Below are 15,123 nucleotides of genomic sequence, written 5' to 3'. Positions count from 1 at the left end.
TGCCACGCGCGGGCCGCTTCCGTCCGGCTGGAGGCTGGCCGCGCCGCGCCGCGCCGCCTCTGCCCGCCGCGCCCGGGCCGGGCCCCTCGGCCGCGCCGCCCCGCAGCAGGGGCGCCCGCGCTGACGTGCTTCCTGCGGGCGGGACATGGCGGCGGAGGAGTCCCGGTGGCTGCTCGGCCGCCCCGTGCCGGGCGCGTACCCGAGGTGAGCGCGGGCGCCGCCGCCCGCCGCTCGGGCGGACTCGGGGGCGGCGCGGGATGCGCAGGGGCTCGGCGGCCGCCAGGCCGCTGAGGCGAGCCCTGGGCCGGGCCCTCTGCTAAGCCTGCCTGGGCGCTGCCGCCCCCGCGGCTCGGCGGCGGCCTCCCGCGCCGCTGGGGCCGGCGGGCGCCGGCTTGCGCGGGGCTCGGGCCCCCGGGGGGCGGGGGCGTCGCGCGGGGGCGCCGGGGCTGGACGCGGGGCGGCGCGATCCTTCTCGGCCTCTCCCGCCTCAGAGTGCAGAACAAGAAGCTGTATCTCGCCACCTTCGCTGCTGTCTTGGGACCTCTTAGCTTTGGCTTCGTGCTAGGCTATAGCTCACCTGTTATTCCAGAGCTGAGTAAAGCCGACGATCCTAGACTAAGACTGGACGGTAATCAAGCGTCGTGGTTTGGGGTAAGTCTCTGTAGGATTCTTCACCGTTAAGTGACTTCAGTTGAAGGTGTAGGTCCAGAAGATGTTGTTTATATGGCAGGGTCTTACTTTCCTTTAGGAGGATGATAAATGCAAACGTTACTAATGAAGCCTAGACTTTTTTTTTTAATTTTTTTCTCCCTAAACTCAGTGGTTGGTTCAAATCTTTTCTGGATAGCAATGATATTATTCTTTGGTGACTCTCAGCATGTACTAAAAGATGGCCCTATTCACTGAACTCCTTTTTGGTGCTAAAATGTCTTCTCACAATTCTCAGCTTTCTCAGTTGTAGCTGTTAAGGGACCACAGAGGATAAACTTTTTCATAAATTAGGTGCCATCCATCAACATAGGGAATACCTGCTTTTTGGATGCAGGCTGAACTTCAGGTTAGTTAAGACTGTAACTTCTCCAGGGCTTTAAAACATTTTGAAGAGCTAGTTGAACAGATGGCATTTTAGATGGATAAAAAGAAATACTGAATTTTTTCTTCTTCAATGAAAGGTCTTTGTATTTAATCTAAAAATTATGTGCTGCTCATTTGTGGTGAGGAGTAATTCTGGACTATGTTTTGATAAAGAAGTTAATGTTAACTGTTTTTTTTTTTAAACACCTCTATGTACTTGCATATTTTGTTTAGAAGCTGCTATTTAATTTCTAAAATATTTCAAGAAATTGGAGTCTGATATACAAACACACACATACATATAATATGTTTGTTTGTTTTTTAAACTTATCTTCTGAAGTCTGTAGTAACATTAGGAGCTGCTGCTGGAGGAATACTGGGAGGCTATCTTGTGGATAAAGTTGGGAGAAAACTGAGTCTAATGCTGTGCTCGATACCATATGTTTCTGGATATATAGTTATTATTTCTGCTCAGAATATTTGGATGCTTTATTTTGGAAGAATATTGACCGGCTTGGCCAGTGGAATTACTTCACTTGTTGTTCCGGTGAGTAAGGCATCTTTTCTGCTTAGCATATTTTCTGTGTGTTTTGGGGAGGATGCTGGGTTGGAGTGGGTTTTTTTTTTTTTTGTCATTTCTTAGCGGCTTGGATGAAATAACTGAGCAACTGTAACCAATGCAATTTGTGGATTTAGAAGAAGCTGATTTAAAAAAAAAATCTCATGTTGTTTTATTCATATTTTTATTAAAAACAAGCAAAATAAGTTTTGTCTCTTCTAGTGGCATTTGCCGCTAGATGCATTCCAGTATGCATTCATAATACAGTGATGTGATCTTTCATTTTTTTAATCCTTTTTTCCTTATCTGAGTGTTTCTGTTTTGTTATTGTCTAGTAATTCATTTTTCTCTCCAAATGCCTCATATATATACGCACGCCCACGCGCAGGCATGCACGCGCACACATGCCCACGCGCACGCATACACACACACACACACACACACACACGCATACACACGTAGCATTAGAATTTTGGGAGGGTTTTTTGCTATCACCATCTGCTTCTAGTAGTCTGAAGATATCTTGTATTTCACCAGACTTCTTAGGTTTGCCAAATAAATTATGGCCGCTGTCTCATTCTAGCGCAATGCCAAGCAGTGAATTCTGATTCAGCTCTTGCCTTCTGAACATTAACTTCTCCCTTGCATTCAGAAATATTTGTACAGTAGGGAAACGGAAAGAATTCATGCCCTTTTGTTATCTTCCTTCTCTGGTATTATTTGACATGTGTATCTAACTGAATAGGTGGCAGTATGAAATAAACCACCTAACATTTGCATTTGTTTCCTTTCTGGTGGGTCCAGCATTTCCAGCTCTTGAAGTGATATGCCTACTAAAAATCAAAGGATAAACTCCTAACGCACTGTTGAATAAATGCTAATTCTTTATCATTTAGGACCTCCTCCCTCAAATCTTTTTTTAGTTTTATTTTTATAAATATTTAGATTGGTAATCCTGTGTAGCTTACTTATTGTTGAAAATATGCTTTCTTAGTCTGGTGCATTAGTGTCTTTGGAAGAGTTCCATCTGCTTTCTCTTTGTTTTCACTTATGTAAAGGATTTAACCTGCAGCCAACAGGAAAAAATTTATGACTACAGTGATGAGGGAGGGGAGTGTGATGTCTTAACACCCTGTGATTTTAGTTTGAAATAATTTTTGAACTAAGAGTTGCTTGTTTTCCATCTGAAAAAAAGTAAGAGCTGTAACTTTGTGAAGAACTGTATGCCTAGATAGGAGGGATTTCTCTTTCATGTATTCAGCTAAGCTGTAACTGTGGACTTGAGATCAATGTAAAAAAATAGCTGAGCAGTTTAAGTTATCTCAAATATCGGATGAGATGTGATGTTATTTGTGTAATGTGTAGTTGGACAAGAGCTGATAATTTGGGCCTTCATGGAAGATGAAATAATTTGTGCTCTTTATGTTGAATTAAAATTTTCAAACTTTTATTTGCAAAGAATTTTATCTGTGGCTCAGGTTATGTGTCTATGCAAAGACTGCTCCAAACACCAGGCCACTTTGTGAGGATGTGTTTCTTGTTGATTATGGCCAACAAAGTAAGTCCTTAAGATTGCAAGATTGTTTTCATTTCTGAGATGCTGATACTGCAGTTTACCAAACATCATCAGCATTCTTGTGTTTCAGGGCTTCCCTTCTTTCCAGGGTTTTTCATTATGGAGATATGAATTTCTGAGATGGTACTTCTCTACTTACTCCATTTTATTGAGACTTTTTTTGAGGGGAAGAGTTACTGGAAAATACACCCATATTTTCCAGAAATGAATTACTCTTCAAATCCTTGCTCTAAAATTGGATAGGAATAATTATTAGGTATTTTCTCCCTGTGTTTTAGGTGTATATTTCTGAAGTATCTCATCCTAAAGTTCGTGGTATGCTTGGCTCTTGTGTTCAACTGATGGTGGTGACTGGCATACTGGGAGCCTACATTGCAGGTATTGGGGTTAGGGCTCTAGATTGCAGTGAAGAATTAGTACTTGTAATAAAAGAACTACACTAAGGAATTGAAAGTATATGTTAATTTGTCTGTACAGTGGATGTTTATAGTCCTCTTTGTTTCCTTTTTGTTGTCCAGGAATAACACTAAAATGGCGCTGGCTGGCAGTGTTGTGTTCTTTCCCATCCTGCATAATGCTTTTGTTCATGTCCTTCATGCCTGAAACACCAAGATTTCTGCTGAATCAGAACAAACGTTCAGAAGCCATAGCTTCTTTACGGTTTCTTCGGGGACCACATGTGGATCATGAATGGGAATGTAGGCAGATTGAAGCTAATGTTGAGGAGGAGGTGATGAGAATCTGATATACAGTAAAAACTTTGTGTATGGAGACAGTATATGAAAGTGTAGTGTAATTAAGAGTTTTACCATAGCTTAGTTTGATGGCCTTTTCTACAAATGGTTGTCCAAACGCATTCCCTCAGCCAAATTCTTACTTACGAAGCAAATAAGATTGGAAGAATCCTTACCTCTCAGCTGTAACTACTATCGCCATTGACTGCCATAGATGTGCACGAGTAGCAGTCAGGCTCATGATCTTGTTCTTAATTTTCTGTGATAGCTATCTAGTTTTTCCACTTTATTTAACAATTTTATAGACTGTTCAACACCCAACCCTAATTTCCTAGTTTTTTTTCTGTTGTACAAACATGTCCTCTTGCATCTCTGTAATAGCATAATTTAGTCCCTTGTAATGAGATGTTAAAATTTAACAGCCTCCTTAAACAGGCATGTCTAGTCTGTAAGCCATGAATTCATTCATGTTAGCTTTCTCTACAAAGGTTTATTTTAATAATGGCAGATAAGAAGGTGCCAGAGAAGTTGAAGAAATCTAATTTCACGTTCATGGACTTTTAAATTCACCACTTTGTTTTCAAAGGATACGTCCATATACTCTGCCAGTACTGTGGCTCAATTACTGTCTCTAGAACTTGACAAAAAGAGAAAAAAATGATTTTATGGAGTCCTCGGATAGTTCAAATGTAAACTATGTTACTACCGAGGCATTTAGGAGGGGGGCATTTAGGCTAAAGATGAACTTACTGGTTTTGAACAGGCTGAAATCTTCTGAGGAAGTTCTTTGTTCTTTAAAGGACTGAATTTTTCATTGAATTACTGTTTAATCTTTTTAACAGGGATTGAGTTTCTCAGAGTTCAAGAACCCTTCAATCTACAGGCCACTTCTTATTGGTGTGGCTCTGATGTTCTTCCAGCAAGTAACAGGCATTAATGCAGTTATGTTTTATGCGGAAACTATCTTTGAAGATGCAAACTTCAAGGTAATTGGAGTGCATTTGCAAATTGGCAAGCATGCCTATTGTTTGAGTTTAGGCAGTGCCAGAGTAAATCTAGATCACGTTAACAAAGTGACTTGATGATGATCCTGTCTGTGTCATAAAGAAGGGTTTGGGTTTTGGTGGGCTTTTTTTTTCTGGGTTACAGAGACCCTCTTGACTGTGTTACTCTGGCATACCTGATCATTATGCTTTTTTTGGGGAAGAATGTTGCAGGCTACTAGTCTGAAACTTTGCTACTGGTACAAAAATTTTGTTATACTCATCTTTGTATGTAGAGTTTTTTTTTTTTTTGTTAATTACAGTTGCAAATCCTCTGCTTCAGAGAAAGTACAACTACAGGGAGAAGTTGTGGCTTCTTGTAAAGCTTATTAAATGATCAGTATGTTATGTAAACTGTCAATGTTTTTTCCTCTTACTGTTGTCATTCATTTAAATGACCTCAAATAAAATCCTAATAGTATCTGCTGCTATTGCTTTTTTTCCCTCCCCCTCCCCTTTGGTAAGTCCTGTGGCACAGTTTGACCCAGATTCAAGAAAAGTGCATTTGTAATGTCAGATAAGTGATCCTCTTATCCATCTGAATAGTGAATCCTTCTCCCTACCTCTTTCTTTATTTCAGGACAGCAGAATGGCCTCCGTTGTTGTGGGTTCCATACAAGTATGTTTCACTGCAGTGGCTGCGCTTATCATAGATAAAACTGGACGAAAAGTACTGCTTTACATATCTGGTAAAACGTAGTCATATCTTAAAGGCTATACAAAATCAGGGCTTTAATCAGCATAATTGGCCAAGCGGAGAGAGTTTCTGTGTTGCATGTAAATTTAAGAGTCACTGTGGAATCCTAGGTTTTCCTGTTGGGTATTTTCAGTCTTTACCTAAAGCTGTTAGTCTTGACTAAACTAAATGTAAATAATGCATTTATGAACTAGTAGTTCTAATCCTTTTCACGATAATTTTTCTAATGAGTCTGGTAGACTGAGGAAAACGAGTCAAGTAGCATGCCAAAAACACTTACACAGTTTGGATTAAGCGTTAATATGTCAGATCTTTAAGGGAGTCTAAACTTTCTGATGTTACTGAATTTTGTTCAGTAAGAAATGTAATTTTATGTATAGTAACAAAAAGTGCCCTAACTGAGGGGATTAAGTATTATAATGTATGCATTTTAGGTAGCTTGCTCTATAATTTGAAATAACTGTGATTCAGAAGAGGGAAATCATCATGCTCAGACTAAAAAGATTTTGAGTAGGAGATTAGTTAGGAGCTATCTCCTTAGTCAGGAGATTCATATACACGTTGTAGGTGAGACCTCTTGAAACTACATTTTGCTATCTTTTTGTCATCTTACTAGGCAAGTTTTTACATTGAACTAGCTATGTTACTGAGACAGTTCTTAATACTCTTGATCATCTTTGTGTGTAAGAGATTCACTATCATAATAAATACTCTTATCTGGCTTAGCAACAAGTGGCCGTTTCAAAGTAATACCTTCATTTTTCCATATCTGCTGCTATTTTCATGGAACATTGTGCTATTCAGTAACATATTTTTTAACTTATCAAGTAAATTTGCTAGAGAAAATTAATTGTTTGATACAATTTTGCTGCATACTCAAGTCAATAGTAATGACTGCTGTCAAGACTATATTGTGCTTGACAGCACTTAGAATGATTATGTCTGGGATTTTTCAATTTTGTCAAGTCCAGTGTTTGTTCCTAAGAACACTATCATGTAAGAAACATTTCTGCCAGGGCCTGCAAACCTTATATTTGTCTGACCAACTGTGTTCTCTCTCTCAAAAGAGTGCTCAAGTGACAATCAATGACAATTTGGTAATTGCTTACTTTTTCAGGGATCATCATGGCTCTCAGTACTGCATTGTTTGGGTTTTACTTTAAAATGGTCCTTCCAAATCCAAACAACTCATCACATCCTGATCTACTTTTAAATACAGTAGCCCCAGGAACAGAAAGCAACCTATCCTGGCTCGCTGTAGTGAGCCTAGGGCTCTTTGTTGCGGGTAAGTGGGACAGGCTTCTTAGTAGAGATTACAAAAAAACAAACCTTCTGATGAATGTAACAAGTTTGTCACATTAGAAATGAGTTTTGTCTTCAACAGAGCTTTGTAGTGTATAACGTAAAGTTGGGCTGACACAACCCTGGTGGTAGAGCTTAGGAATTAAGTAGTTAAGCCAATATCCTAGGAAATCAATTTATACCTCCTTGGGCTAGTAGTAAGTAGGAATTGCTCAGGTTGAATTGCTTTACAGTCATTAATCAAAATCAGGCTGTGGGAGCATGTGAGCCATGCTGAGTTCTGTGATGGTACGAGGCAGCTGCAGTTAGACAAAAAGTTAATTTTGAAGTCTACCACTTCAGAGACTTCTAGTAAGAAGTTTTGCCTGATAAGAACACCTTTATAAATAATTTGACATAAAGTGCATCATTGTTTACAGTGCTGTCCTTAAAATAGCTTATTAGTCTCCTCAGATGTATTGGGTTTCTAGAATCACAGTGAAAACCATATTCCTTACTTGACTAATGTGGGTATCATTCAGTTTTCTCTTTACAATATGTTTAACTTGCATTTATTCTCTTCTGTTTGTAATTGCAGGTTTTGCCCTTGGCTGGGGTCCCATCCCGTGGCTGGTGATGTCTGAAATTTTCCCACTTAAAGCTAGAGGCATTTCCAGCGGTGCTTGTGTGTTAACAAACTGGGTTATGGCCTTCTTGGTAACCAAGGAATTTCATGATCTTGTAGTAAGCATCATAAACTACAATCAGGAGCTTATTAAAGATGCTCCTGGGAGAACATTGGGCCACAGTATTCTCTAGCAATACAGAGCTAGATCTGCAGTATTGATTATAATTTCTTTTTTCCTCTTTTCCCTTCTCTAGAATTTCTTAACGTCCTGTGGCACATTCTGGCTCTTCTCTGCCTTCTGTTGCATGAATGTAATTTTTACAGCCTTTTATGTTCCTGAAACAAAAGGACGGACCCTGGAACAAATTGAAGCCTACTTCAGAAGATCTTAAACCTGAGGCTCTTATATAGATACGAAACTTCTGTATCATGAATTATGGTACCATTGTTAAAACTATCTGCATCACTTGGCAGACTTCTGAGTGACACAATTTGATTTGAGAAAAAATCTGATTTTTATTAAAAAAAAAAAAAAAAAGGGAATGTGCACACACTTTAGCATTTCTGCCTATTAATTGTAGTACACATTCTCACTTGTACAGGTCTTGGACGTATTCTTTTTCCCTAGTTCCTGTGTTCCCTTCACCTGGTCCAGACTGAATATAATGAACAGGCAAGAACGCTAAATGTTTTGGCGAGTTTTTTTTTTTTTTTGGGGGGGGGAAGATGTAAATAAAGATCTAAATTTGCAAAATTTAATTCCTTTGCCCCAGTACACATGTGATGCTGACTTCTTTTATGGCATATGCTACAGAGAAGAAATTAATGACATAGCCTAGGTAATGTGAACTTCAGCCTACTATGACTTTTTTTTTTGGACCTGCTTGCATGTCTGGGATTTCTGACCATGGAATAATGACCATGGAAGTCTTTATCCTGACTAGATATGAAGGCTCTGCTTTCATGTGTATTAGCATTAAGCTGTCTTTTGAGATGCTGGAGTTTGTAAGTTCATCAAGACCTCAAAAAGCTGCCTTGAGCTAGCACAGCTGAATTACCATACTTGTGTAACAGCTGCTAACTCTGTGGTTGCATCGCGATTGCATGATGTTTGTAAATATTGGAATGGCCTTAAACAAGTTTCTCTCACTGAAAACTTTATGAAAAGAGGGGAAAAATTACAGAAGACGACCATTGCTGCTATACTTCTGGTGTGGGATTTATTCTAAGATCCGTATAGCAGGACAAAAGCAGAATCTCATTGCTGACTGAAGGCAGCTAGGGTCTTTTGTCTGATCTTGTAGTAACATGAATAGCCTCTTTGGGCTTGTGTTTCCAGGTAGCAGCTGATGCATGTCCCTGTTTTTCAGGACATGTCAACAGAAACTGTTGTATCAGCAAAGTAAGTTTCAGCTCATTTTGCTTAAAGAAATGACAGTAGTTGACGTCCTGTCTTAAGAGCTATTCCAGGGTGAAGCATCTTCAAAAGCGTAACTACTGTTTGGTTTTAAATTTTGCCAGACAGTTTTTTCCTATGAATGACAAGTTAGCTAGGAATGAATTTAAGTTATGAGAAAGGGTTTAGCTTTCACCACAATATATTTCAGAATTGAGTCAAAAGTATCTCTTTTCCAGAGGTCTTAAGGAGGGGGAAAAAAAAAAAAAAAACACAACTCTTAGAATGAGTGTGTACCATTTGCAAAGGGAAAAAAATATATCTATCTTTTGCAGTGTCAATTTAAGGGGCACAGTTCTGCAACTAAAGGAGGTTTCTGAAAGTCTGAAAGACCGCTGGAGACTCTTGCCAACTCCACACAGATGCTGGATATGGTCCTGTCAATGATGTGTTATGGTCAGGCCTCAAATACTAATGTCATTGGTGTGAAACAGCACTTGCATAAATGAATTGTATCCTCTGAAACACAAGTCTCTACAGAGTATAAACGGTGGAAACAGTAATCCAGGGTTGTCTACCCTAGGTCCATACTACCTGTTCCCTTTTAATTTCTGTTGCTTAATGAACCGAGTTTAGAAAAGTAATTAGTCCTGCAAGTGCAAAACAAGTAAGTGATGTCAAATTTATTGTTTATTATATATGAAGGAATAAATGGTGTCTGTTACCACTGCAGAAAGGTAATACATTGCACTTCTTAAAACAGTTCTAGCTGTGATAGGAATGTCTCTGTGGGATACTACATCTAGAACACAAAACATACACGCTGTCATATGACATTAAAAACAATGGCAATACATCAATTTTTAAGACAAGTGGTGGTAGATAGTTTTTCATCACAGAAATTTTAGCAACAGTCTTAACAATATGCAATTATTAAAGTACAAAGCAATCTGCTAACATTCAAAGACTTCATTAAAACTGACATTTCAAGTTGATAACACTTTTTGTACAAACCTTTAGAGACAACATTTTCATTCAACCAGATAAATACCTAACAAAGCTATAAATAAATATGCAAAAAATACTCTTAAATTTTTCTCTTCAAATCATGTCTTAATGTAATTTTTTTAAGTAGCAAACAGTAGTTAGTCAGTTGCAGGTCAGCAGCAAAGTGAAGCAGCTAGGTATTGTGCAGCCTGGCAAAGTTACTGTGCTCTCCTATATGTTAACAGTAAAAATACTTCCTTTCCTGCATGCTAGTATGAATGTTTGCTGCAGCCTGTCACATTTTCCGTATCATTACTATTAGGTCTTTAGTTCTCAGCATATAGGTTATGCCCTCATAAAAATTAGGCAGGTTATTAGAAAATACTGCTTTAACATAATTGACGGACACTGGCCATATGAACTGTGACACCAAAGTGTTAACAATGGTATTAGTAAGGTACTTAGTTTCGTACATAGACAGCAACAAAAGTGGTACGGCAACACCTTTTCATTTGCAAATGGGATGGTTTGTTTTCAGCTCAAGTTATGTTAGATTCTTAGTACTTTTATTCATTTAAAACTTGTGATAGACAGCACAAACATTAAAAAAAAAAAAAAAAAGTATGTCCCAAATGCAGGAAAAACCCAGCAGAGCTGGCTGGGAAAGCACCTGCAGCTGAAAGTACAAGTTATAAATGCACACCTTTGGGAAACCATGTACTAGCATGAAAGTAAGTAAGTGGCTTATCCTACATAAACGTACTGGCAGAACAGCAGAAAGTAAATGGCAGGAGCAGCAACTTTGAGCATATGTAACAGGTTAGGCCATAGCGTTGCTCTTCCTGTGGGTCCTACCTAAATGGTTGACTGGGCCCCACCATACTAAGAACTGCTTAAATAGTTACACAATGGCCTAGTACTCAATATTTCATTTGAATCTCGCAGGCAGTAACAAATATTTATGAGACCTATTTGTGTGGCTTACAGGTGTTTATAAATAGTCTTGTACGGGCACACTACTCATTCTGGCTGCTACTTGCATGCTCTATGTTATGCACTTAAAAACAGCAATAATTAAATGCCCCAAACTCAGGAAGGGCTGTAATCAGAACCAGACCACTTTTTCTTTGCAAAACAAGCAATTGAAGGTATTGGTCACATGCATCCATTCTTTCTAGTGTTTATATTTCTGCCTTTTGGCCTTGATAGCACCTACCCCTTCCAAGTTGCACTTGTGTCTTTATCTCTCCTTAGAAGGAAGAGTTTTGTTAGTTTCATTTTTCAAACATTCATAAAATTAATGTGTACTGCATGTAACTCATGGCACAGCCTGAGGCTGTTAACCCACAGAAACCACATCCTTGGACAGTGGCTGTTTGTCCAGTTGTGCCAGCAGTTTCACACGATTGTGCACTAATCTATTTTAGGTATGACAAATGTGATTAAGGTCCTCTATGGAATTTGGTTCTAGTGGCTTGTGTCACAACAAAATTGGAACATCGCTACTGTGCTCTCTCTCCCGGCTACTTACACTCCAGGCTGCTCTCCTACAGTCATATGTAATAGCTACATGTACACTGCCCTAAGGCCTCAGCTACCATCTCTGGGAGTCATATAGCCAAAGTAATGTCACCTGACCCCTTCCCATGTCCTTTTGATAGGTCTGATATTAGCCCCACATGCCTGCAAGCCATGCTGATTAATTATAGAAGCAAAAACTCAAGAAGTGACAGTCTTGTTAAGGCACTTAACTGCATACATTAGGAATAAAGACAGGTAAAATTTTTTTCAGTGTTCAGATCCTGTCTGTCCTATATGAGTAGTAGTCTTTTAGGACCAGAAGGTATCAATGTGACCTGCTAACATTAAGTAAGTTAAGTTACAGCATAAAATTAGGATTAGGAGAAAAAAAAAAGCCAGTTGACAGAATCCAGGCTTCCCTCTTCAAACTATTCCAACATCCTGTTCGAGATAAGTACCATGTATTCAGTCTGATCATTTTTTGGCAACCTTAAGCATTCAAAATTTAGCAGCACTCTTTTTCAATTCTTTTACTGCTTGTTAATATTTGCTGGCTGTCAACAGTGCTGCTGTTATAGACAGACATATGTATATATAGGCAAAGACTGTGTGTGCGTGTGTGTGTGTGTATATACGTGTCCATCCATCTGTGTGTATGCATGTATGTGTATTGGTGTATATACTGCAGATGCTTAAATTCTGGGCAACGCTTTATTGCCACTGTTTTGATTCTGCTCAAAGAAAATAACTTGCCTTCCTGAGCCCCTCTGACTATAATCATGCCTTGGTTATGATGCAAATGCTGCAGCCATACGCATCCGGGGGGGGGGGGTCATCTTGTCAAGCTTTCTCCACTCTTCTTGATATGTCTAGTGCTCCATCTCCAAGGCCTTTCTGCATACCTAAATATGTATCGCCTCAAGTTCTTCAAAAACAAGTTTTAAACGCTCTATGTTGCTTCAGCTGCTACTAAGCTATTAGTCATGCCAGAATAGCAGGAGTAAACAACCACAATATATGTAATATTCTGACAATGCAAAGCAAATTTCCAGTTAAAATTTTATCTGAACTAAAGCCTGAGTTTTGCAACACACTGGTACGGTCTTCAAAAACACACAACAGAAGTGAAATACTATACTGAGAATTCAGTTTATGGAAAAGAGAAGGTGATGCTTCTGCTTTCTAAACCTATTCTAGTGTGAGTAGTGCTCCCTAAAGTAGATTCAATGAGTTCACAGATGTTTTTACAACTTCCAGCAAAACTAAGCATCACATGTGATACTTTCAGATTGATTTTTTTTTCCAGCCTTAGCTGACCAGATAAATAGGACAGGATAGATGAATACAATATATAGAAATAACATTCGCAAAAAAAAAAAAAAAAGTTACAACCTCTTGCAAAGACTTCAAGCTAGTATTTCCTTTCAGATGTTTATTAAGGTACAGCCCAAACACCTATGGGTGCAAAAAAAAAAAAAATCCTGAAACTATAGCAGCCATTGGTTAACACTGCTTCTGCTCCTGGATTAATTATTGTTTGAAAATATTGCTTCTTCCCTTGATCAGCCATTACAGTTGAGAATAAGAACTGATCCTTTCAATTAAGGCCTTGCATATTTTCTTAGGTGGAGCAATTAAACCATTACATATAATAATACTTTGAAAAAACAGTTTTACATTCAGACAGACTGAAGTTAAAAAAAAAAAAAAAAAAGGCACAACTCTCCAGATAGTCATGCTTGGACAGAAAAGAAAATAATCATACAGGAATGATACTACAAAATAAGTCCAGACAGCAGAAGTATTTCTAAGTATAGAGCAAGAAATACTTGCTACTAAAGCTAAAATCTTCATATATAAAAAGCCTGGAAGCATCACATTTTCATGGAAAACGTTAACCCTTTCAAATACTGTTTAAAATTGATTTTTGGCATAGAGGAAAGGGTTAAAAAAAAAAGAAATCACTCCTTAAAGATGAAATTCTGTCCTTTAACATAACAAATGATCTTATATGACCATTTCATCATAGAAAACTAGCTGCTTAGCAGTGAAACTTCAGTCTGGATCCGCTTAGAAAAATACAATTAGCTGGAGCAAAGACTTACACTGTTAATGCAAGAACAGACAACAGCTAATTCTGATGCCTGCATAGGAATCCTTGTGTAGTCAAAAAGGAAATCAAGTGTTGGCTTCTGCCTGTAATGGAAAATCTGTAGGTGCACTACAGGAACAGTATTCCAGCGGATGGAGAAGCAAAATATTTCTTTGACGTTCAATTTTTAAGGAATATTTTGAAAGTTTCTATTTTATATAAAGAGTCTCCCTGCTCAAGGATTCTTAATGCCAAAACAGTTTTCAAGTTTCTTTTAAAAAATGTGCACGGATAGGTCAGTGCAAAGAAAGCAGCATGTTCATATCTTACCTGATCTTTATAGAACATCCTTGATTCTTCAGTGAACATAACACAGCTGCATCATTTCAAAGACAAACTGCACTGTTTGGAAAGTCCTTGCCTATGCCTTTTTTTTTTTAAGGTTAAAAAAACAAAAGGAACGATTTGCATTACCCACTTCTTCTTCCTACATGGCACACTGTTGTAAAACAACTCATAATACTAGCAACAGCAATTAACTTAGCTAAATGTTAATTTCATTCAGATATTTCAAATATAAGAAGTTCAGAAGTATTACTTCTTATTTCACTCAGTTTCGGGCTAGTGCTCTCATTGATTACCTACCTTTTGAATGCCACAAAGAGTAATGGTTCATTAACCAAGAAAAAAAACCATCTATATGTCAAGGATGTAAGCATCACCAAGTTAGGCTGAGCTAGCCGGAACAACATGAGTTCTATAAAGATTAATCACCAATACCTCCAGCCACATTTTATCAATAGAAGCAGTGTTTGTGACATTCCTATACAGCTCACAGCATTATAAGAAAAGGTAAAGGAAAGAAGAAAGGTTTTAAGACTATTATCACTTCAAGTCAATGATGTCTTCATCATAAAAAGAAGTCAGCTGAAAAGCACAGCTAGACGGTGGACTCTCCTCTCTGTTTGCTACAGTATCAGGATCTGAACTAGTGGAAAGATGACGCTTTTCAGCATTGCTTTCAGAAGAGCTTGAGATTATCCTGAAAGAGGAAGACAAAGGTCACTAAAAAAATACAGATCAGAGCAAGTAGGATAAATGGCTATTTCTGGATAAAATCAAATTGTACGAAAGACAGAACACCATTGAAACTGAGTTTCTCTCTCTTTCTTTAACTGTACGTCAGTAACCACTCATATTGCCCAGCACGTAAGCAGAACACAGTTAAAACATAAAATTTATTATAAACATCTGAATATTCCCAAAAGCTAATGATAAAAGTTTTTTTCCAAAAAAATCCTTTCCAAATATTGAAACAAATCAAATATAGTTTTAAATTGCAGCAAATTAACGAAAAGTATCTCAGTCTGTTGTACGCTGGCTAAGTTTTGTCTCTACTCTGCACAAGTGCGGGCTGTGAAAAGAGTGAAAACAGCAGAATGGCAAGGAGACCAGGTGAGCAGAGCCATACAGATAAATGCTACTGTGCCTCTCTCTGTAATTTTGTTTTGGCAGAGGTAAGGTAGGAATATATG

The 15,123-nt window shown here is 38.5% G+C and overlaps 2 protein-coding genes across 22 annotated transcripts in view; one reads left to right on the top strand and one right to left on the bottom strand.

Annotated features, from left to right (window-relative positions):
- Position 1: 1 nt before the first annotated feature.
- Positions 2-10,080, top strand: SLC2A8 (solute carrier family 2 member 8). 6 transcript variants are annotated; one of them, XM_068915220.1, is made up of 10 exons: positions 2-204; positions 492-651; positions 1,415-1,621; positions 3,488-3,587; positions 3,728-3,939; positions 4,786-4,929; positions 5,567-5,675; positions 6,801-6,968; positions 7,563-7,708; positions 7,847-10,080. In XM_068915220.1, exons 1-10 carry the CDS (start codon positions 146-148, stop codon positions 7,982-7,984), a joined length of 1,443 nt encoding a protein of 480 aa, XP_068771321.1. In that variant the 5' UTR covers positions 2-145; the 3' UTR covers positions 7,985-10,080. The 6 variants fall into 6 exon arrangements, with proteins under 6 accessions (XP_068771321.1, XP_068771322.1, XP_068771323.1 ...); XM_068915221.1 differs by having other exon boundaries at positions 5-204; positions 1,550-1,621; XM_068915225.1 differs by having other exon boundaries at positions 71-204; positions 590-651.
- The window catches only part of GARNL3 (GTPase activating Rap/RanGAP domain like 3), a 66,556-nt gene continuing 61,089 nt past the window's right edge, over positions 9,657-15,123 (bottom strand). For all 16 annotated transcript variants that reach the window (XM_068915215.1, XM_068915205.1, XM_068915208.1 and 13 more), the window contains one exon: positions 9,657-14,630. In XM_068915215.1, the coding sequence (XP_068771316.1) occupies positions 14,474-14,630 (157 nt within the window). In that variant the 3' untranslated portion in view covers positions 9,657-14,473. The remainder of the gene's footprint in view (positions 14,631-15,123) is intronic.

Source organism: Struthio camelus, chromosome 20 (genome assembly GCF_040807025.1).
Source record: "Struthio camelus isolate bStrCam1 chromosome 20, bStrCam1.hap1, whole genome shotgun sequence".
NCBI classification, from domain to species: Eukaryota; Metazoa; Chordata; class Aves; order Struthioniformes; family Struthionidae; genus Struthio; species Struthio camelus.
Note: the sequence above shows the minus strand (reverse complement) of the source record. Positions and strands in the feature narration are given on the sequence as shown.